The sequence below is a fragment of the Pleurodeles waltl genome, chromosome 9 (genome assembly GCF_031143425.1).
Source record: "Pleurodeles waltl isolate 20211129_DDA chromosome 9, aPleWal1.hap1.20221129, whole genome shotgun sequence".
Taxonomy (NCBI): domain Eukaryota; kingdom Metazoa; phylum Chordata; class Amphibia; order Caudata; family Salamandridae; genus Pleurodeles; species Pleurodeles waltl.
In genome coordinates this window covers 582,367,269-582,391,464 of record NC_090448.1, presented here as the reverse complement: position 1 = coordinate 582,391,464, position 24,196 = coordinate 582,367,269, and the positions used below count along the sequence as shown (strand labels likewise).

Below are 24,196 nucleotides of genomic sequence, written 5' to 3'. Positions count from 1 at the left end.
GACGTTTATCAGCACATAAAGTAGTTTTGTTCAGTGCCACTACTGTGGGCAATGGGTGCTTTTTGAGACCAAAACTTATTTTTGATATTGGACAATGTTTGTTATATTGGTGAGGGCCCTGCACCTCCCACAACAATACATTTGTACAAAAACCATGTCAAAACAAGACCTGCGGAGAGACAACCAAAAAGTTGGCTAGCAATGCGGTACCTGTTGGCTTTGCCAGTGCTTTTTTATTTTCATGTTTTCCATAATCTTGTTGAAACTGGTTACACTGATTATTTCTTCTTTTTTTTTTCTTTCTTTTTTTTCTTTCCAATATGAATATTTTTTGGGGAAAACTAGCTGGCTAGCATCAGCATATTTTATTAAATGATGTTTCAAAGAAATTGTACCTAACATTTCACAGTAGTTTAGCAAAACATTTTTTTTTTCCTAGTTGCATTTTTTTTGTGAACATTTTATTTTGAAAGCAACTTGCTTTGAGGCCTCTGCAATTAATTGCATATAGTCGGAGAGCATTTTGAGAGCATTACACTTAGCCTCATATTGTTAAACTTTGTAATTGTATATACATATTTTTATACTTGAACTATTGTCAGTAATACAGTCCAAGCTTATAAAGTTTACTTAAAGCCCTCACCCTAATAAAAAAAAAAGGCTGTGCCTTAGTTAACCACTTATACAAGTTTGACGCACTTGAGAGACTCTGCTGGAGTGGGACTTCATCCCCAGCAAGCTTTGCATCATCCCTGGTGTAGGGGGCTGCCACTCTGATGCTCTGCAATACGAAAAGCGCTACTGGTACCAGCGGTGCGAGACACACCTGAGAGATACTGCTAGGGTGGGACTTCATCTACCAGCAGGCCTTGCATAATCCCTGGTGGAGGGGGCTGTGGCTCTAACACTCTGTGGTAGAAAAAGCACTACTAGGAACTGCGGTGCGGGACACGCCCTGGTGAAGATCAGGCCCATCATCGACCAGAAGAGAGTGGGTTGGGCCTCTCATCTTTCGTTTTCGTTAGCTGCAAGGGGATAAGGACCCTGTTAACAAGCCAACTCAGGACACCTCCCTTGACTCTTTCTTAGCTTGTGTAATGGGGGTGATTGCCAAGGAGATCTTGCTTTGCGGCGATTATCATTGGATGGAAGGCAAGGCACGAGCCGCCTTTTAACATCACAGCAAGATTTGCAAGCTAGTAAGGACCTTACTGACCCTGCTGTTCTGCCTGCTCCCACCAACATGGTGCCAGCTACCTGTTGACCCCCTGCAGAGACTATCATCCAGACCGTCTTAAATAATAATGACTGCACCCCCTCAGCTAAGAGAAAGTGCCTAACAAAGCGAACTGTGAACTGTGAACCGCAGAACCCCGGCCCATACCACAAGTGAAATTTGTATACATTGGGTGCCTGGGAAGCACGTATTCCAAACTGGGACCTTATCTTAAATGGATTTAAATCTGTGATTGTTCAGTGTGTGTGGCTCCTCTGATAGAGATTACATAGTCTAGAATCTGCTGTTTTAGCTTTGTAGAAGTCGGCTGCTAATATTAACACTCTTTCTTGCATAAGTACTATCCACCCTGTTACCCCAGTTCCATCAGGGGTCACTTGTAGGCCCCAAGATGTTGTGCCTTTGATTCTACAGCTGCTGTTACTCTCACTATGCCTCCATCCTCTGTATCCATTGGTGATACGGTGCCCTCCCAGTACAGCAGAGGGCCGCCTCAGAAGGTCCTGACTAATCAGCCTGTGGCTGGGCCTGTTCAGGGCATAGGGGGCAACTTCTGCCTCAGTCAGACAAAGGCCTACTGCACCTTAACCCGCCACCAGAATGCTGTCCATGTGTTGCAGTCATGACAGGAGTGCCCCATCTCAGTTCAGCAAGTGAGGAATCTACTATTAACCTAAAAAATAAAGTGCCACTGGCTGTGCTGCATTGCATACTTTAGCATCAAGGAGTACAGGGATATACTATTTGTGAGAAGGATGGGTTGGGTTGGCCCGGCGGCTAAAAGGATGGAAGGGGATTGTGTAGCGAACATTTGTAGATCACCCAGCCTGGCGAGGTGTCTGACTTACAGGTGTAGGCAGCTATATCCATTGAATGTGGGTATTAAATTTCTGCAGCTGGGCTTTTTCCATAAGCATTTACAACCTCGATATAGTGCAGGGTCTCCCCTGCTGATTAGGAACACAGAGGAAATACATATCTCCACTTCCAATATGTTCCTTACCCTGTCAGATATTGATAATAATAATTGATTTTTCAATATCGCTACACCCAGTTCCAACATTGGCAGATAGATGATTACCCCTATGAAAGAGATATTGAGTAACTGGGTTTGGCACTGAGGTTCTTATGTTGGAACTGTGTGGGCCTCAGGACTAACCTCTCCGACGCAGAGTGGCCAACATTTATTTCCCAGTCAATGTGATTATGCTTCTAGAAACTTGGGCTCAGGTGCCACTTACTGTGGATGGTTTTGAGTGTCATAACCCCCGCTATCCCTTTGCCTGGACATAGAGCACGAGGTGGTATAGCCACTCTTTTGCATTTCAAAATACATCCGGGTCATACCATTTCCTTTCAGACATAGTGGGACTGCGCTCCTGTGGGTCGTTTTTTCTCAAGAGTTCCACTTTTTTAAAGTCAATTTTTATAATCTGGTACGTGACTCAAGATGTCAAATTGAGACTTTGTTTCCAGTACTGTCCGTCTCGGAGGCCAGATCTTTTTCAAAACTTGGTTGTTAATTTTTTGTTTTTTAAGGAGGAGATTTTAACCCCAAACTGGGTTTGAATCCTATCACCTTAAACCCTTTTTCAGTTGGTGATGTTGCTTTTTGTCCAGAGGCTTCTGATGCCAGAAGGAGGCAGTTGCTCAATGCCCTTGTGCAGGTGGGCCTTTGTAACATGTTGGATATGGTGGGGAATTCCTCCCATTGTCAGCCCACCTTTGTAGGATGGGGCAAGGGACAATCCATGATTATGTATTTTCCTCAAGAGCTCTTGAGCATCGTATTAGCTTTGGGAAGGTGCACAAATCGTGCTACAGTGACCATAACCCTATGAAGGGTAGGATGGTAATACTAACCAGTGTCCCCACAATCGTTGCTTCGGGGTCCAGTTGGTCTGATTACTAAAGAACGGGACCGTATGCTTAAATGGCAAAACATCCCCATCCCAACTTTGCAGAAAACTTTAATTAGATCAAATCCAAATATGCTTCTAAACTCCGTGTTAGCTTTTGAGGGCCCTTCTGCTCATGTTTTGGTTGACTTCCGGTGCTTAAATTACACTACAAGAACTATTATGCTTGAATTATCAGAGCCTTGTAAAGCCCTCCAGTTGGTTGGTGTGATAAAATCTGTAGGGTGGCCAACAAGCATCTACGCAAAGCCTTTAGTGTTAGGCCTAGGAATCAGCAACTTATCAGGACCGCTAGAGCTGCCTATAAGGAAGTAATTGGTAACAGGAAGCAAATCTTTAAGGAGGAGATTAGGTAAAGGTTACTTACTGCCTGTAAATTGGGTGATGTAAGGGGCTTCTGGTATATAGTTAATGGAAAACCATCTTACCTCACTTCACCCTATGGTAAAGGAACTAATATTATTGCTCCATAATGAGTGGACCATTTCAGTAAGGTGTATGCCTTAGGTGCATGTAGGAAAGTACCATCTCAGAGCTCCTCCAGTGTGTCCCAGACCTCGGCCATCTTGTTTCCAGAGGTGTGAGGGCACTCTGGAGGCCCCTGAGTGGCCAGTGCCAGCAGGTGACATCAGAGACCCCTCCTGATAGGTGCTTACCTGACTAGGTGGCCAATCCTCCTCTGAGGGCTATTTAGGGTCTCTCCAGTGTGCTTTTCCTCAGATAACCACTTGCAAGAATCCAGCAGGACTCCTCTGCACTTCTCTCTTCGACTTCTGCCAAGGATCGACCGCTGACTGCTCCAGGACGCCTGCAAAACTGCAGTAACGTAGCCAGAAGACTACCAGTGACATTGTAGTGCCTAATCCTGCTGGCTTTCTCAACTGTTTCCTGGTGGTACATGCTCTGGGGGCTGTCTGCCTTCACCCTGCACTGGAAGCCATGAAGAAATCTCCTGTGGGCCGACGGAATCTTCCTCCCTTCTACAGCCGGCACCAAACTTCAGCTTCACCGGTACTCTGGGTCCCCTTTCATCCTGACAAGCGTGGCCCCTGGAACACAGGTGGAGGACCCAAGTGACCCAGACTGTCCAGTGGTCCAACTGTCCAAATTTGGAGGAGGTAAGTCCTTGCCTCCCCTCTCCAGACAGGATATGCCTCCCCTCTCCAGACAGTAATCCTGTGCACCGCGTGATCTGCAGCTACAAGGGCTTCTGTGCACATTTCCAAGAAATCCTGCATGCACAGCTGAGCCTAGGCCTCCAGCACTCCGTCCTGCGATGCTCGGCTCCCTAAGTTGATCTCAGATGTCATGGGACCTCTCTTTGCAATGTTGAGACGACTGCCGTGTTCAGACTTCTTGAACCCGTGTTAAAGGACTTCTGCGGGTGCTTCCTACCTGTCCGAGAGCTCTCTACGTTGCTGAGGGCCCCCTCTGTCTCCTCTCCCAAGTGGCAACATCCTGGTCCTTCCTGGGCCCGGGCAGCACCCTTTTTCTCCAACCGCGACTCTTGCAACTAGCAAAGCTTGTTTGCGGTATTTTGCCAAGGAAACAACTCTGCATCCTCCAACACGCCGTGGGACATCTTCTACCTGGAAGAAGAACTTCCTACCTCCTTCCGTTGTTGCAAAACCTGCAGCTTCTTCCAACAGGAGGCAGCCATTTTGCACCTTCATCCGGGGTTTAGTGGGCTCCTGCCTCCCCTGGACACTTTAGCGACTCTTGGACTTTGTCCCCTTCCTTTGCAGGTGTTCAGGTCCAGGAATCCGTCTTCAGTGCTTTGCAGTCTGTTGTGGTCCTTGCAAAATCCTCTATCACACGTTTAGCGTGTTTCTGGGGAAATAATAGTATTTTACTCCTACTTTCCGGGGTCTTGGGGTGGGGTATCTTCTACACCATTAGTGTTTTCTTACGCTCACAGCGACCCTCTACACACTACACTAGCCTAGGGGTCCATTCGTGGTTCACGTTACACTTTATTAGTATATGGTTTGTGTTGCCCCTAGACCTATTGCATCCTATAGTATTCTACAGTATTTGCACTACTTTCTGACTGTTTTACTTACCTGATTTGGTTTGTTGTGTATATTTTGTGTATGTTACTTACCTCCTAAGGGAGTATATCCTCCAAGATATTTTTGGCACATTGTCACTAAAATAAAGTACCTTTATTTTTAGTAACTTTGAATATTGTCTTTCTTATGATATAGTACCTATATGGTATAAGTGGTATTGCATGAGCTTTGCATGTCTCCTAGTTCAGCCTTGGCTGCTCTGCTATAGATACCTCTATCAGCCTAAGCTGCTAGAACACTACTACACTCTACTAATAAGGGATAACTGGACCTGGCACAAGGTGCAAGTACCATTGGTACCCAGCCTCCTACAGTGCAGATGGTCTTCTGACAGATGCTGAAGGGCCTCCTTTATCCGACTGGGCATCTCCTTTGAAATTGAGGACGTTTGCTCAGCTCTATTTAGCCATTCCCTCAAATAAAGCACCCGGCCCTATTGGGATCCCTATGAACCTTTATAAGGGAAACATTTCCCTTTGGGTAATCAGCAGTCCAAGTCCTTGTCTTTAACAAGCATTTGCAAAGCAAAAGGTCTTGCATTTGTGAGAGTTAGAACTATTGGTGTTGTAAATACATAATATGACTTTTCTTGCCACATAAATTGGTCAACACTGCCTCACAATTTGGTCCTTTCCTGCCAAATAATTCCAGTGGCCCTTCATATAACGAAAGCACTTACATTTACCTTCTTCCTCTATATGCAGCAAAAAATGAAATTGTTGCCATTTTACTTCCTAATTTAATTCTGCCATGCTAATGCCGACAGAATACCACTTTCACCACCCCACCATCATAGATGCTGGCTTGATAATATCAGACTACTAGTGCATGCATCGAAGTGGAAACATTTTCCAAATTACTACATTACAATACGTTACAATATGTCTGATTACTTCAGGCATCAGTACAATAGCAACATCTATGCAAGTCCATTTGGCAGCTGTTATAACTAACCTCTTTATAAAACAGATAAGCATCGGTTTTGAGGACACATGTCAACGCCATTCATGGAAGGTCTAAAAAGAATCAACCATCCTAGAGAACTTAGAACAGTAACTTGAGGCTTGAACATTGTTTTTATTTGACTTTTTAGGTCACCACTTGGATCCCGCAACTACAACAGTTGTCTTCGAAGATGATGATATTCTTAGGAGACAATTTCACGCACTGTGTCAGAATGTTACAGGCATCAGTGACAAAACAATATTTGCAATTACTTCAAAACAGGTTATTTTTTGCATACACACATAGGATTTCTACCTAAGGTTTTATCTCCATTCCCTAAGAATCAATTCCTGCATGTTCTTACATGTTTTACTAAATGAAAAAAATGGGCTTAAAAGATGATAAATAATTTGGTCCTGGAAGAGGACTCTAAAGACACTGACTGTACTGAACATATCAATGGCAATTGCTTTTTGTTGCTTCTCTGCAACTTTGTTAGCAGCTGATTGCCTGGTTGTAAGGCCAATAGGTTGTACTTTGATAGACAAGGAAAGGACCAGACTGACAAAGATTTTGCATTGAACAACTATGCTGGCGCCTACATGAAGATTAGAGCAGGTATTTTCGAGTAGCCAATCGCTAATATCAGAAAGAAGTTCCCTGTCCGTGCACTCTTCCTTCCTCAAGAGAATCCTGCTGGCACACAGTTATCATCTAGTCCCAAAACAGACACATTATAGTTGATACTACCACAAAAACCATGCTGTTATACCCCCTAAGATCTCGTATAAATCCCAACTCACATCTTCGTGCTGCATGTTGGTGACGGTGGCTGGCTGACCCTATCTCAAGTTTTCAATGCAAGTCTTCCCTTGTGCAAAGCATCAGACACTGCCAAAACCAGAAAAGCTTTTGCCATCTTTGAATGTACAATGCCATTATTCACCTCAAGGAGATTACCCAACACTCGAAGGAAATAATGCTACATTTTCCATTAGAGAAGGAAAAACATGGTCGAAGATTTCTGAAGCGACGCCATACGGCGTGTAGCCCACAGTATTTTGTAAAACATAAAAAAAACAACTATGTCCTATAAGGAAGTAAGAGTATGTCATTGTGTGGAAGAAACTTGAAGAAATATGAAAATATTGTATTCGTGAATAATGACGTTCTCTATTTTGCACTTGGTACCTTTAGTAAGTGCCCTAGCAATGCAATCCAAGATAACCACTATTTCCATCTAAAGTACGCTACTCAGAAGCAGTATCCTTTTCTTTTCTTGTCCTCTTTCTATTTCCTTGAGCTATGACAACACTTCGCTAACGTGCTCACAAAAAATGACAAGCAGCGATGAGGGCGTTTGTTTTATGATCTTGGAGTTTGAATGTTTAGCAAATGTGACTAAGATAACAGGCTGTTTTACAGTCCTTTTTCCTGAAACAGCGTGGCAGCTAAGCTGGGAGCAGGACGGCTCTGTAAATGAAAAGGAAAGCTTTGCCAAACACAAGCAGGAAACAAAGAAAACAAAAAAGGTCCACCAAAGAACAGATAAACAGGACAAAGTCTAATTATACAGCAGTTGGTCACTGCTCCCAAAGAGAAAAAGGAGGAACAAGGAGGCATGACTGACCTCTTGCAAGCAAAGATTTTTAAATGACATGAAAATGAACAAATTAAATGGCTTTAAGCCCACAGAAGAAGTATACTTAAAAGTATACAATCCTTCCTATGCTTAATCTCAACCTAAAAAGGGCTGTAGGCAGGACCCAGGTTATTACCGACCAATTTCCCTACTTGATTCTGCTGTCAAAATTATGGGGCATATTATTCTGCAACGCATTGAAGAATGGGTTTGAGCTCACAACATTCTTTGTTCGGCCCAATATGGCTTCAGAGAGGGCAGGGGGACTATGGAGCAATGTTTGAATTTAAACTTGCTAATGGCCAAATATGTGGTAGCTAAGAAGGGAGCCATTTATCTTGCATTTATGGACCTGAGTTGTGCTTTCGACTGAGTTAACTTCTCGAAGCTTTGGAATACTTTAGCAGGTCTTCGGTGGCCCCAGCCACTGATTGACCTCTTATGTGCTTTACATGCAGATGTCAATGCTGCAGTTATGTATGGCACTGAGGGGAGTGCTCTGAGTCCTTTAGCTTGTCACAGGGGGTCAGGCAAGGCTGTGTTTTGGCACAGACCTTTTTCCTGTAATATAAAAATGGTTTGAATTATTTTTTGGCAATTCATAGGAAATATATGCCTAGGGTTAAATCCACTTTTGTGCCCTCCCTATTGTATGCAGATGATGCTGTGTTAATCTCTCGCATGTAAATGGTTTAAAAGGTTCGGTGGACCTGTTCGTAAAATTGATGGATAAGCTGGAGTTGGACATTAATATTTAAAAGACACATATGTTTTGCGCGAGATGGTCCTCTAGGGGAAAAAGATGAATTTCTACTTTTTCACTTTTTGAATGAAAAAATTACTATCAAGGGGTGGATTATCACACTTGGGGCCACATTTCTCTATCTACGGATTACTTTTGAACAGCAGAATAACTGGATTCTATGCCTCGCAAACCGTTATTCATGATTTAACCAAGCATGTGGATCTCTTTATAGGTTTGCAGCAGTGGTGGGCAGTAAACCTATCCAACCGCTGCTCTGGATTTACAGAATGAAATGCCTTCTAGTTTTCATATATGGTGCTGCTATTTGGGGTACTGTCACTACCAGGCCATCCAACGTGAACAGAATTGATTTTGCAGAAGGTTGCTGGACTTTGGCCCCACAAGCTCCAGCTTCATTCTACATGATGAATTGCACCTTGATTATGTTGAAGATTCTGCTCAAATTGCTCTGCTGCTTTTGTGCATTGCGGTGTGGAGTGGTGAGCACACGTCATTTAACAGGGAGGTGATCGAAGACTGTCTTCGGTGTGAGCAAGGGCTCAAAGTCCCGTGGTTATATTATATTATTATAACTATTGCTCTTTCCCTAGGGCACCCGAGTTGTTTCACAGTCCCCAGTTGGCTGCCAAAGGAGACAGAAAGTTAGTTCAGGAGCTGTCATTAAAGCAGTCCAGAGAGCATAGAGAGAACATGGATATAGGAAAACCAACTTTGAGAGCTTTGCTGATTTTGAAAATTAGTGCTGGCCCAGAACCATATCTCTCCTTTGTTACAAATCCATGGGAGAGATCGCTCCTTATGGTGTTTCGGCTGGGTACAATTCGATCTAACCTCTGCTTTCCTCCAGAGCAATATGAGTTGAGTTCCATTAAGATCTGCCCCTGTGATGATTACTCACCCTAAAGCACTTGGTGTTTTGTGGGCATTACGACCCCCCCCCTAGAAAGAGATATTTGTTGCCTGACCTCAGAGCAAGCGGTATATCAAATTTGTCCTGCCTTCCTCTAACTGTACTTGTTAAATGATCACGGGTTTCTTTTACGGTCTGTTCCTTTCTGAAGAGTGCCCTCTATTGGAACAAAGTGAAGCATTTTGGTATCTTATCATGAAGGCCAAGGTGATTTCTTGAGTAACACTGTGTATTTTATTCCTATTTATTATGATGAACTTTTTAGAATATTTTGATGATGTACTCTGTTTTTAACTTGATAGTGATATACTTAAATTGTTTATTATTTTATGATTATTTTTATAATCAAAATAAATATTTATTCAATACAAGTTCGAACAGCATTAACATATTGAAACTAATATTACCTTAACTGCAGACAATTCTTTTCCTTGATCCATAACGTGGTACTGTAACTGGCAACCAAAGGGATTGTGCTGCAGAGGTTGGGCTTCTGCTCTGCAGAGACTCCTATCATCCTTACTTCGAAAAACCATAGCACATGTCCTTGGATTTTTACCGCCTGTTAGGTTCTCTGCCACCCATTTCAATCTGGTTTGCAAAACTGCTGATCTCTGTTCTGTTTCCATATGCTACTAAAGGGGCAAATGATTGTAGCAGGCCACTGTTGCAGTCTCCAAGTTGGAAACACGGGATTGCTAAGCTTAATGTAAATTGAACTAACAAACTGAAGCTTCAGTTCCAGTGGTATCTAGGCACTTGCAATGTATTCTTAGAGCACAAAAATGTCCCCCAAGCACCCCAGCATGCTTTATTAATACTTTTTCCAGATGTTCAATGCCAACTTACTTTTCCTTCCTATGTTTCCATTTCTTGCTGCTTCCACATTTGGGGACTGACGAGCTTGCTATTATGATCACCGTTTGTGAATTTTGATTAAGATTCCAGGTTGTTAAACAATGATAATCCACTCTAACTCCACATAGGGAATATTTAATAAATTCCTTATACAAAATGCCCTTGCTCCAGAGCTGTGCTGCTGCATACAAAGGCACTGGAGATCCATGTATTCCCTTCAATTAACAGTGGCATGTTCTTCTCTGAGACTTTATTTTTAATTATTGGAACAGTTTCCTTTTTTTGTCTTGCCAACAACAGCTTTTAGCTATCTGTTATCTATAAACCTATTGAGGACCATATCAAAACTTACTTGGCTTGGTGCCAGCCCATTGTCTACCACTGGTTTGCAATTTTCTGTTGCTCTCATTTGTTTGCTTCTTAGTGGTTTTCCTTACTCATTTTGTTTGTTCCTTTCCTACAGCATAGTTTTTTTTCCTTTCTCTCTCATCATTACATGGGAGTGTCTGTATTTTCTTTCACTCTCCCTTGTGTTCTACCTACCACCCGCCTTACCCAAATACTTAACCCCCAAGTGCTCTGGGATGCTCTCTCCTTACCCTCCTCTGGTCTGTTGCTTTCCATATCTTCTTGTTGTTCCATACCTACCTCTTCTAGCTCCTGCTTTGATCCCTGACCCCCACCCCCCCAATGATATAATGCTACCTCTCACCTAACCCTATGTTGCTCCCCTCACATCTAGTTAATTAAAACAGTGTTTTTAACAGTTTTCCGAGGACCTGGCAGTGGCACTTTTGCTGCTACTCCCTCTTCTTTTTATAGGTTGCAGCCTACCAGACATCACAGCTGTCTGGTTTGCTAAAGAGATCTTGGGGACATTCAGAAAGCTGACCTAAGGATGCATTTTCACCCGTTGCTTACTGTTGGCTTTGAGGTTTGTAACTCACCTGTGCTGGTTTTCTATGTGCTGGCTTTACTTTATTTAGGCTGTCTAGCCTGAGTTCATCCCTTCTCCTGCCCAAATATAATTCACAGTATCCTTCCAACCACTACCTTTCTGTAAACAGGACTTTAAATCCTGTTCTTTTTCTTGTCACATTTGCTGTAGGTTCAAAGACAGAGGTCAAATGTCAGACTTTCTCTTCCAGGGAGTTTGGTGTTTATTTTTCTTTCTGACTTTTAAGTGAGGGATTTAATGCAACATTACAAAATTTTCTAGCTTTGTGATAAGAATTTCAGATTCTATCAAGGACATGGAGGTGAGGAATATGCTTCTCAATCATTATTACTCATTAACAGCAACCAATAAGAAACTAGTAAAAACCGTAAACACACTATAAACCATGAGGCTTTGAACCACACCTCTATCATATTAACCCACCAATGGTAGTCCAGTATTTCATGCAAAATAGAGAGGCACCATCTTGACCTCCTCTTTCTTTGCAAAGGCAGTCCATAACATCAGACCTCAAGAAGAACAATGAATGTCCAACAGGAACTTCAAAAAGGCTTCAAGTCCAACCAAACCAAGAACAAAACTCGGGCTTTTAAACTCTGGCATCATAAGACCCATGAGGCTTCATGTCTGTTTTGAATTTGTTCCTGAAAAGAAAGAAAGAATGAATCCCATCCATGAGGAGCCATACCATACGATACCGTACTATACAATACCATAACTTACCAGACAGTGACAGGCCCAACAACACAATACCTTTATATACAGTGCCATACCATAGTATATAATATCAGTCTCTACCATATATGTTTATAAAATTAGGATGTTTTATAATATTTTATTGCAGCATTTATATGGTGCTTACTTACCCTATGTGGGACATTGAACTGCTTACCTACATGTGTAGCAAGCTACGCCATGTGCGGTGTGTGGATGGAAGGTTGTTGACTTTATTTTGTGATACTATGTGGGAAATGTTTCCATGTAGCGAATGAGGACCACTGTGGTGAGGTTTTCATGTTATGGTACGTAGTGCGTAGCAGAGTGGTGGATGATGAGATGTGAGAGACAGATTTGCAGATTTATGTTTTTCATTGTGCTAGCATCTTTAAACTGATCTGCAGGTTATTTGTGATATTTCTTAGGGTTATAGTCTGTACAACCCAGTGCAGTAAGCAATCAGTATAATAATTATTTTGTACAAAAGTTGTACAATGTGGCTAAAAAAACATCACTTGTCCAAGTATGCATTTTCACATACAGTTTACTTTTTATTTGCTGATGCAATACGAGCATCTGCTGTCTACAAAAAAATAGAATAAAGCAAAACAAAATAGCGGCCGCATCATGCCGCTCACGTATGCATGTATGATGATGCATGCACATACACTTCATTGCACCTTTTTTGTCTTTTTTTTCCTTTTTAGCCTCTTTTTGCCATTCTGAACAGCATTGGCAAAAAACATTGGCTACGTCAATAGGTCTGCTGAAGCTGATATCTATTAGTTTTGCCTGTACTTTTAAAAGGGAGCCAAATAAGGGCTTTTGACAGGAGTGCTGCTTTACAAAAATACTTAAAACCATTTTTAACTTTCTAATGAGTTTTCCTTTATTGACACATACTTTTCTTTTTCAAAAAGAAAAAAAAAACTAGAAAGAGATTCTTGCCTCGTCATGGAAATTATGATTTTATGATATTTTTATCTTTAGCTGCTAAAAAAAAGAAGTGGTCAGGTATCGGTAACATGCACATATGTTTATAATTTGAAGACCTAATGAGGATTTCAGTGATGGAAATTTACCATTACAATCTGCTGTTACAAGTAATCAACTTTTTCCTTTTGGACACGTGTTTTGGCATATGTCCTGGAGAATGAATAGACATAAGTGTTGGTTCATTGTTGAGCCTGTTTGTGGCACGCTTGGATTCAGTCACTGACATCGTTTTGCATAACGCTTTTACAAAGTATTCCATGACTCTCTCTTTTGAAAGCAAGAATGATGTAAGTGACTGATGAAGGAAAGTACCCTCTTTTTTGGTATGTTACCCCCAATTTCTGCCTGATGTCAGTGTGTTTTGACTGTGTCACTGGGATCCTGCAAGCCAGGACCCCAGTGCTTATGGTTTATGGCCTGCTTGTCAGTGTGTTTCACTGTTTTCTAAATTGCCACAGGAGTCCTGCTAATCAGATCTCCAGTGCTTATGCTCTCTCTCTCTTTCTAAATTTGTCACTACAGTTTAGTGACTCCATATTTCACTCCAAATTGGCACACTGGATCTCCCTTCTAAGTCCCTAGAAAATAGTACATAGGCACCCAGGGCATTGGGATTCCAGGGAATCCTTATGGGCTGCAGCATTACTTTTGCCACCCATATGGAGACCATACAAACACCATTTCATGAATGTAATTGCAGCCTGTGAGAAATCATGCATGCACGATTTCACAGCACCAGTTCACTTATAAGTCACCTATATATCAGGTCTTCCAACTTCCAACCCTGAAAGCTGGGCGCAAAGTGCCTGTGTGTGTGAGGGCACCGCTGCACTAACAGAAGTGCCCCCACGTCGTCCAGGCCCATTTTCCCATACTTCATGAGTACGGGGATGCCATAATAAGTGTGCACTACATATAGGTCAATACATATATGTAGCTTCACAATGGCAACTCCGAATATCGCCATGTAAGGTGTCTCATAACCGGAAAATGTACCCCAATACTGATATCAGTATTGGTTGCACAATCCCATGCACACTGGGGGCTCCACCATGGCCCCCCAGTACTGCCATACCAGTCTTCTGAGGTTTTCACTGCAGCCCCAGCTGATGCCACCTCACAGAGAGGATTCAGCCCTCCTGCGGCTTGAGCAGCTCAATCCCAGTAAGGCAGAACAATGCACTTCCTTTAGGAGAGGGGTGTTACACCCTCTCCCTTTGGAAATGGGTATTACAGGCATGGGAGGGGTATCCATCCAGAGCCTCTGGAAATGCTTTGAAAGGCACAGATGGTCCCCTCTTTGCATAATCCAGTCAACAACGGTTCAGGGGACCCCCCTGCCCCTACTCTGGAGCGAAACTGGACAAACAAAAGGGGAGTGACCACTCCCCTGTCCATCACCACCCTAGGGGTGGTGCCCAGAGTTTCTCCAGAGTGTCCCTGGGTTCTGTCATCTTGTTTTCAGGATGGTCAGGGAACTCTGGGAGCATCTGAAGGGCCAGTGCCAGCAGGTGACGTCAGAGACCCCTCCTGATAGGTGCTTACCTGGTTAGGTGACCAGTCCCCCTCTCAGGGCTATTTAGTGTCTCTCCTGGGTGTTTCTTCAGATTTGGATTGTAAGACTCCAGCAGGAATCCTCTGCATCCTTTACTTCATCTTCTACCAACAGATCAATTGCTGACTGCTCCCGGAACTCTACAAAACTGCAACAAAGAAGCTGCAACATTGTAACTTCAGCTCCTGTCAGCAACTGCAGCAGTTTCCAGGTCGTACATCCTCCCTGCACCAAAAGAACCAAAGGAATCTCCCGTGGAGTGACGGGGCCACTTCCCTGCTTCAGCAGGCACCTCTCTGCAGCGAAGACTGGTGGCTTGGACCCCCCTTCTCCAGATGACAGGCGTGGATCCAGCAACACGGCTGGTGGACTAAAGTGACTCCGGCAGTCCCAACGTCCAGCTATCCAACTATGGTGGAGGTAAGAGCTTGCCTCCCCACACAAGACAGTACCCCAGTGCACCATGTGACTTGCAGTTGCTAAGGCTTGTGTGTGATCTTCCAAGAAGTTCTTCGTGCACAGCACACCTTATACGCCCAGCATTCCATCCTGCCACGCAGTCTCCTGAGTAGTTCTCTGATGGCATGGGAATCCTTTGTGTTGTGCTGCGTGAGCCTCCCATTTGCTCCTTCTTTGTCCCCTGTGCTGTGGGACTCCTGTGCGCGCTGCCTGGTCTTGTGAGGGCTCTCTGAGTTGCTGAGAGCCCCTCTGTCTCCCTCTCCTGGGTAGAGGTCACCCGGTCCCTCCTGGTCCCCGGCAATGCCATTTTCCGCTAACCGCGAGCTTTGCTTTTACCAAGGCTTGTTGGCGAAATCCAGCAACACAAACCGGACTGCATTCATCCATCCGACGTGGGACATCTTCTGCACCAACCAGGAACCAGCATCTGTCTTCTTTGTTGCAATACTGACTTTGTCTTCTCACCGGTGGTTCCACTTTTGCACCTTCATCTGTCTGCGTTAGCAGGGGCTCCTGTTCTCCCTGGACTCTGCAGTGCTTCTTGGACTTGGTCCCCTTCTTCCACAGGTCTTCAGCTCCAGGAATCCATTGTTGGTGTCTTGCAGTCTCTTCTGGTTCTTTCATTATTTTCTATCACGACTTGTAGTGTGTTTTAGGAAACTTGCTGTATTTTACTCCTGCTTTCCTGGGCTTTTGGGTGGGGTACATTACTTACCTGTGGTGTTTTCTTACACTCCCAGTGCCCCTCTACACACTACACTTGCCTAGGCGGGGAACCAACTTTAGTATTCCACTATTTTAGTATGTGGTTTGTGTTCCCCCTTGACCCATTGCAACCTATGGTGTTTTTCACTATTTTCCTACTGTGTACTTACCTGTTTCTGGTTACTTGCGTATATATTGCGTAATTTACTTACCTCCAAAGGGAGTATAGCATACAAAGTTTTTTGGCATTTTGTGACTAAAATAAAGTACCTTTATTTTTGTAACACTGAGTGAATTGTTTTTCATGTGTGTAAGTTCTGTGTGACTACAGTGGTATTGCAAGAGCTTTGCATGTCTCCTAGTTCAGCCTTGGCTGCTCTGCCTATAGCTACCTCTAGACAGCCTGGCTTCTAGACACTGACTACATTTCACTGATAAGGGATAACTTGACCTGGTATAAGGTGTACCTTTGGTACCCACTACAAACCAGGCGAGCATCCTACAATTGTCTATTGAAACTAAGGACTTGCTTTACCACTGGCACAAATGTATAATCCTTCCTATGTTTCAGGGAAAAGACTAAGGTTGCTAAAGCTAGCCAAGGTGTTGAAGACGGACCTGAAGGCAAGAAAGCAAAACTTGATGCAAATGAGACTACAATGGTCAAAAAGGTACACAAGTAATTTGTCTATTTGCTAAGTGCTAAATAGTTGCAGCTTTTAATGTATATCATCAACCTTTATGCTTTGTTCAAAATAATTTAGAAGACCTATTTATTTCTTCAATGGCCCATTAGAGAGGCATATTTCTACACATTGTTTTTATATAATTATTACAGGAGTTATTGTAACCCACTAATATATATTTACCCAAATAAATTTTAACAAGGTGCTTTAAGCCAAAATACTCAGCTTTGTTGCGACTATCCTCTGTGGGTCATGGTCCTCATGGGGCTTACTCTGTAGTTGAATTTTGTTGCTGCCATAGGTGACTAAGCTGCGTGTAAAATCATTTTTATTTCATATGCAGGTGCTTTTTTATACTAGAGACAGTTAGGACTTTTGTGTGGAAGTCAAGCTGTGTTTTCCTTTAACCTAATATATTAAATTTGTAATACCTTGGTTTTTTCCCCATCACCTGAACAAAGTGCTTCATATTTGTAGAAACGTTTGCTAAGCCTTTCAAATGCTTCTTTGTACCAGAGCAGATTGTTACAATGCTCACTCCACTTAAAGCTCGTATTTTTTTTTTGTTGTTGTGGATTTTATTTGATAATCTTTGAAAACCTTTTCCTGACTTATTCAGTTTTGTTTCCTAGTGTTTACTATATTTTCTCTTTCCAGTTTTTAGAGCCTGATTTAGATTCTGGCGGAGGGGGTTATTCAGTCACAAACATGATAGCTCTCCCGTCCGCCATATTACAATCACATTATTTCCTATGGGGATCGAAATACGGCAGATGAGATATCCGCCACGGTTGTGACAGAGTATTCCCTCCATCAGGATCTAAATCAAGTCAGCAATACTTTTTAGAGGAGACAAGTCCTGCATAAAATATCTCACTGCTTCTGATGGATACAACTACCTGTGGATTCCTCACCTAATGAATACTCCCATGGCGCCAGCATTCGACAGAAATCTTCTTCCTAGCTTCTGCACGTCGACGAGGACGTCACACTAGCCCACGTGACGCCGTCAGACGTCATACAGGCAATAAGAGGTCCTCGCCGACGTGCCGACGTCAATTCCCTTTTTTCCGTGCATTCGAAACGGTTATCTTTGAGAGAGCTACTGTTACTTTCATAGTTACAGTGTATTTTCTGCTGCGTGGATTTTCTCTGCGGTTAGTATGTCTCAGAGGAAGTCGGGTTTCAAGCCCTGTCGGGAGTGTGGGGGCAAGATGTCCGTTACTGACCCTCACTCTGACTGTTTATGGTGCTTAAGCTCCGACCACGACGTCGCAACATGTGATTCATGTCAACACATGAATCCGAAGGCCCTAAAAGAACGAGAGGCTAAACTCTTCATGGCGAAGTCGAAAAGGAAGGAGAAAAAGCATCATAGGAAGTCTTCTTCGCCGAGGTCTCATCGGCGTCATCGAGACTCCCGGCGCCGTAGGGATTCACGCAGCAAGGAGTCTCGTTCGAGGTCGCCTTCGGCTCGGTGTCGAAAGACTTGGGAGGTCAGTCCCATGGTCACGCCACATCCGTCGACGCCGTTGCCTTCTCCGGCGTAACCGACTTCGCCTGGACAGACTTCAGTGATTGAGGTGACGCAGCCTCAGGTGTTTTCTCCGGCGTCGCAGACGTCGAGGCTGGCGTCGGGGTCGCCTTCGATCCAGGCACCCCAGTATCCGGCTTTTCCTGCCCCTGGAGCCGATAATACCGCATTTTTTAATGCGATGTATACCATCTTTCAGCAGATGGCTCCAGGCGGTGCTCCAGCTGGTCCTTCGGGCCGTTGGCTTTTTCATTGGGTGCTCCGGCGCCTTTACGGCCGGCACCCTTTATGCCCTTTCTCCCTTTAGGGAATGTGGGCTCGGCGCCGGTGTCGGCGCCGGTGGCTCCAGAGGTTTTGGCCCCAGAGGTTTCCATCCCGTCGACTTCGGGATTTCGACCTGTGACTCCGGCGGGAACATCGGAGACTCCAAGACGTGACTCTCTTCGTCCGGCTCCTACCTCGGCGCCGAAGCTGCCTGTGGCGCCGGACATGGCGTCGGATGGATCCGGAGATCGGCGCCGATCCTCGACTTCGGCGGAGGCCATGTCGACTCCGCGTATCGGAGAAAGACTGCACTCTAGAAGGTGTGCTCTCCGTCTTTTGGAAGAGCAGGAATACCAACGAGTCTTGGAGGAAGGAGAGATTGAGGACTCTGGTGATGGACTTCATGGTCTGGATACAGCCAATGGGCTGGATACTTCCCCTGAGTGGGACCTATCATCTCCAGCTTCTGGAAAGGACAAGCCACCCTGGCACTTGGGCTTGGCAAGGATGAAGCACGGCTGTGCGCTCAGAGATCCCATAGCAGAGGAAGATCTGGAGTCCTTCCTGGAGGTGAACTGATGGTGTGCTGGAGCGTGGTCTGTGTCTGACTGTGACGCGCGGGTTCTGTCTTCCTCTCCGGGAGACACAGAGTAGAAGGTTCTCCCTTCGTGGAGCACCTGTAAGCTCCGCCCGCTGAGCCACGCCCCGTCCACCCTCGAAGTAGGTAGGGGAATTCCCGCCTCTTGCCAGGATGATGGACAGCTTTCCAAGGCGACCCCACTACGTTTGCCGCCGACTCGCGTGGTGCGTTGTTGATGCGCAGGGGCGCGAGGACATCTCCGCGGGGACGCACTAGTGGCAATGACATTGCCGGGGGCACACAAGGTTGCTGAAGACGTTTTGCCCCCGTGGCCCATCACGTACCCTAGTGTACAATGTGGACGCGGCAGATGCCGCGGTTGAAGCTCACCTTCTGGAAAGGACGGCCCACCCTGGCTCTTGGGCTTAGCAGGGATGGGGCGGGGCGGGGCGGGGCTGTGCGCTCAGAGATCCCATGGCGGAGGGGATCTGGAATCCTTCCTGGAGGTGAGCTGATGATGTGCTGGAGCGTGGTCTGTGTCTGACTGGGACGCGCGGGTTCTGTCTTCCTCTGCTGGAGACAGAGTGGAGGGTTTCTCCCTTTGTGGAGCACCTGTGGGCTCCGCCCGCTGGGCCACGCCCCGTCCACCCTCGAGGTAGGTGGGGGAGTTCCCGCCTTTTACCAGGATGATGGATGGACGACTAAGTATTTTTTACCCATGATTCTAATTATGTATTGTATGTGCAGATGTGTGTGTATAGTCGTGTGTGTGTGTATAAATATATATATATATGTGTATGTATGTGTATATGTTGTTTCTGTGCCTGGCATGTTTCTATGAATTTCTGCTCTCTTTTTATCACACTTATCTACTCATCACTCTTATGTCATGTCTCTATCAAACTATCCTCCATTCTCACTCGGACTCATCCCAAATCCCTTCAACCACTTTCATCTCCTAAATATCTCTGCCTAAGCTCATCCCTCCACCCCCACATCTAACTCACCAAACCTCACTCTACCTCTGTGACCTCCCACACAACCCTACTAAATTCTCCTGCATTCATCTCACCCTGCTACTATGCTCTCCCTAACCCTTCCACATCCTCTTTCCCCTCCGCCCCCCTTTTATTCATCTCAAGCCTTTGGATTGAGTAAATGAAGGATAAACTCCCAATTAACACTTCTGGATTTCTTTCCTCCTCCACCCCTCCATTACTCCAGTCAATCTAACTAACAAACTCTCATATCCGCAACTCAAATTAACTCATAATAATACTAAAACTGTACTCCTTATTAAATTATACTAATCCATCACTAATTCTTGTTGGGTACCGGAGTAGCGTGCTACTCATCGAAAAGCGCTTCGACGCCTCGTCAGGGGTAGTAAGCGCTATATAAATACAATTACAATTACAATCTCCAGGGGAGTATACAGAGGAGGCTGCTACCTTTCACGCTGTGGTAACAAAGGCAGCTAACTTTCTGGAACTGCCTTTGCCGGTGGCAGAGGCGAAACAGAATTTGCTGACTGAGGTGCTACATCCGGCCTCTACTGCAGCGGAGCCTCTTTTGCCATTCAATGAGGCTTTGCTTGATCCGGTGTTAGAGGTGTGGAAGAAGCCGGTATCTTCCTCGGCTGTTCATAGGGCTGTGGCCAGGAGATATCGGGCTGCGCCATCTGACCCTGGCTTTCTGTCTAGACACCCTACGCCGGAGAGCTTGGTGGTGCAAGCCTCCTGTTCTTCTAGATCAGCGCCTGGTTCTTTCCCGACGGTACCAGGGGACAGGGACTCCAAAAAGTAGGACGCACAATCCAAGAAGATATTTTCGTCTTGTAGTATGGCGTTGAAGGCCACCAACGCGACTTGCATTTTGGGGAGATACATCCATGCTCTTATGGATGACATATCATCTTCGTATACGGAGCTTCCCCAAGGACTTTTGAGCATTGTTTCGGATGCCCAGGCTGCCGCAACCAAGATTATTCAGTCTGGGTTGGATACGACCGACTCGGTAGATAGGGCGATGGGCACGGCTGTGGTGGCGAGGAGACAGGCCTGGCTCCGCAACTCAGGGTTCTCTGCGGACGTGCAGTCGACCCTGTTGGACCTCCCGTTTGATGGGGACAAACTGTTTGGAGCCAAAGCGGATTCGGCCTTGGAAAGGTTTAAAGAAAGCAGGGCCACAGCCAGGTCACTAGGACTGCAAGCCCCTTCTTCTGCCTCCTCCAGATTTTTGAGGAGGTTTAGTGGATTTGGACGTGGCTCTTCCTCCTCTTCATTTCGGGGGGGATTCCAGAAACCTGCCTCTTCTCTCACCTTTAGATCAATTAGAGGGAGGGGTAGGGTCCGCACCAGAGGAGCCTCTCAGCAGCACTCTGACTCTTCCTCATCCTCTGGAGGGGTGCAGCAGGGGAAGCAACCTTAGGCTTCCACCAATCCCCACTCACTCCTCTCCTGTAGGGGGAAGGTTACGACACTTTCTTCACAAGTGGCAGACTATTACATCGGACACTTGGGTTATCAGCGTTGTGGGGAAAGGCTACACCCTTCCCTTTCGGGAGTTTCCGCCCCCCATCCCACCCCGCACATCGTATTGTTCAAAAGAACATCTCCTGTTGCTAGAACAGGAAGTTCAAGTCCTCCTATTAAAGGGCGCGGTGGAGTTGGTCCCAGAGCAGGAAAGGGGTTGAGGTTGTTACTCGAGATACTTCCTGATTCCCAAGAAGGATGGTCGGTTGAGACCAATCCTGGACCTGAGGATCTTGAATTGGTTCCTCAAGCAGGAAAAGTTCAAGATGCTGACCCTAGCTCAGGTGCTTTTGGCGTTGAACAATGGAGACTGGATGGTGTCTGTCGACTTGCAGGATGCTTATTTTCATATCCCGATACTCAAGTCGCACAGGAGGTATCTCCGGTTTGTGGTGGGGTCGCAGCACTATCAGTTTGCGGTCCTTCCATTCGGTCTTACTTCAGCACCCCGAGTCTTCACAAAGGTGATGTCGGTGGTTGCGGCAGAGCTCAGAAGGAAGGGGATAGCAGTATTCCCTTACTTGGACTACTGGTTGATCAAAGCCAAGTCCCCGGAGCTTGTGTTGCATCATCTGCAGTCAACAACCCAATTGTTGTTCGACCTGGGCTTTTCAGTGAACGTTCCCAAATCTCACCTAAAGCCCTCTCAGCGCCTCCTGTTCATAGGGGCAGTACTGGATACAACATTGAATCGAGCCTTTCCTCCGCCTCAGCGGATGCAAGACATTCAGGCGTTGGTTCCAATGTTTCGAAATGGAGCGGTCATTCCAGTCCTCAAGGTCCTTCGTCTGCTCGGTCTGTTTGCCTCTTGCATACTGTTGGTCACGCATGCTCGCTGGCACATGAGGGCTCTTCAGTGGTGCCTCCGAAGGCAGTGGTCTCAACACAAAGGAGATCTCGAAGGTTCTGTCAAAATCTCCAGAGATGCTGCTACGGACTTGAGGTGGTGAATTGCGGGCAACAATCTTTCACAAGGGAAGCCGTTCGCGCAGTCACCACCAGTGACCACGGTAATAACGGATGCTTCCACTCTAGGGTGGGGAGCTCATCTGGGGGATCTGGAGATCAAAGGGCTTTGGTCTCCAGAGGAACAGATTTTTAATATCAATCTGTTGGAGTTGCGGGCTGTACATCTGGCTCTCAAGGCCTTCCTCCCATCCCTTCGCGGTCAGTCTGTTCAGGTCCTAACGCACAATACTACCGCGATGTGGTATATAAACAAACAGGGTGGAGTAGGGTCGTACCTTCTCTGCAGAGGAGCTCTTCGACTATGGTCCTGGGCAAAGGACCATCAGATTTGCTTGGTAGCGAATCATCTGGCCGGAGTCTTGAATGTACGTGCGGACAGTCTCAGTCGCCATTTCTCGGCCGACCATGAGTGGCGTCTCCATCCAGATCAAGTTCGGTTGATCTTCCAGATGTGGGGGTTTCCTCGAATAGATCTGTTTGCCACTCGGGAGAACGCGCATTGTCCGTTATACTGCAGTCTCCAGTATCCGGTGCAGGGGGCTTTGGGGGATGCGTTTCAGAGAAGCTGGTGCGACCAGTTGCTTTACGCGTTTCCCCCCATACCCTTGATTCCTCGAGTATTGTGGAAGATTCGCCAAGACCGGGCCCTAGTAATTTTAATAGCTCCAGATTGGCCAAGGAGGGTGTGGTATTCCGATCTTCTCCAACTCTCAATGTGCCCTCCGCTCCGTCTCCCTCTCAGGGCAGACCTCCTCTCGCAGTCGCAGGGGCAGGTTTTACACCCCAACCTCCAGAGCCTGCACCTTCATGCCTGTAGATTGAACGGGGCAACCTGAGTTCCTTCTCTCTCCCACCTGATGTAGTGGATGTTATCTTAGCGGCCAGGCGACACTCCACTAAAACTATTTACGCTAATAGGTGGTCTAAATTTGTGGTATGGTGTGGAGAGAGACAGATTGATCCTTTACGTGCTCAATTGTCAGATGTTTTATCTTTTGCTTTGTCTCTAGCGCAGAAAGGTTGTGCATTGGCTGCTATTAAAGGTTACTTGTCTGCCTTGTCAGCCTTCATTTGTCTGCCAGACCAACCATTGCTGTTTAAATCCCCTATTGTTCTTAGATTCTTGAAGGGTCTTCTAAATAAATATCCTCCAAAACCATTCGTTATGCCTCAATGGGATTTATCCTTGGTCCTGACTTTCCTTATGGGGTCCCCTTTTGAACCTATGCATTCTTGCCCCTTAAGGTACTTAGTTATTAAAACAGTTTTCCTGGTGGCCATAACATCTGCAAGGAGAGTGAGTGAGTTGCAGGCTTTATCAGTAAAACCCCCTTATACAACTTTTTATGCGGATAAGGTGGTGTTGAGGACCAAGGCTGCTTTCCTTCTGAAGGTTGTTTCACCCTTCCATTTGGCTCAGACAATCACTTTGTCCACGTTCTATCCTCCGCCTCATCCTTCAAAGGAGGAAGAGAGACTACATCGCCTGGACCCAAAGAGGGCGTTAAGCTTCTACATTGACAGAATGAAGGATTTCAGGCTGGAGGATCAGCTGTTTATCGGATACGTGGGCAAGAGGAGAGGAAAGGCAGTCCACAAGAGAACACTCTCCAGGTGGGTTGTTCTTTGCATTAAAATCTGTTACTCTTTAGCAAAGAAGGATCCTCCTGATGGTATTAGAGCTCATTCCACCAGGGCTAAGTCGGCCACTTCGGCTTTGGCTAGGGGTGTTCCTGTGGTCGACATCTGTAAGGCCGCAACTTGGTCGTCCCTTCACACTTTTGTGAAGCACTACTGCTTGGACTCTGAGGTCAGAAGGGACGGCCATTTTGCACGGTCAGTGCTGCAGGATTTCTTGGTTTGACCATACAAGCACCCACCACCGAATGC

At 45.6% G+C, this 24,196-nt stretch overlaps 1 protein-coding gene across 1 annotated transcript in view; it reads left to right on the top strand.

Annotated features, from left to right (window-relative positions):
* Positions 1 to 24,196, top strand: part of SAE1 (SUMO1 activating enzyme subunit 1) — a 405,755-nt gene that overhangs the window by 89,582 nt on the left and 291,977 nt on the right. The window contains exon 5 of the mRNA XM_069207582.1: positions 16,311 to 16,410. Coding sequence (XP_069063683.1) covers positions 16,311 to 16,410 — 100 coding nt within the window. The remainder of the gene's footprint in view (positions 1 to 16,310; positions 16,411 to 24,196) is intronic.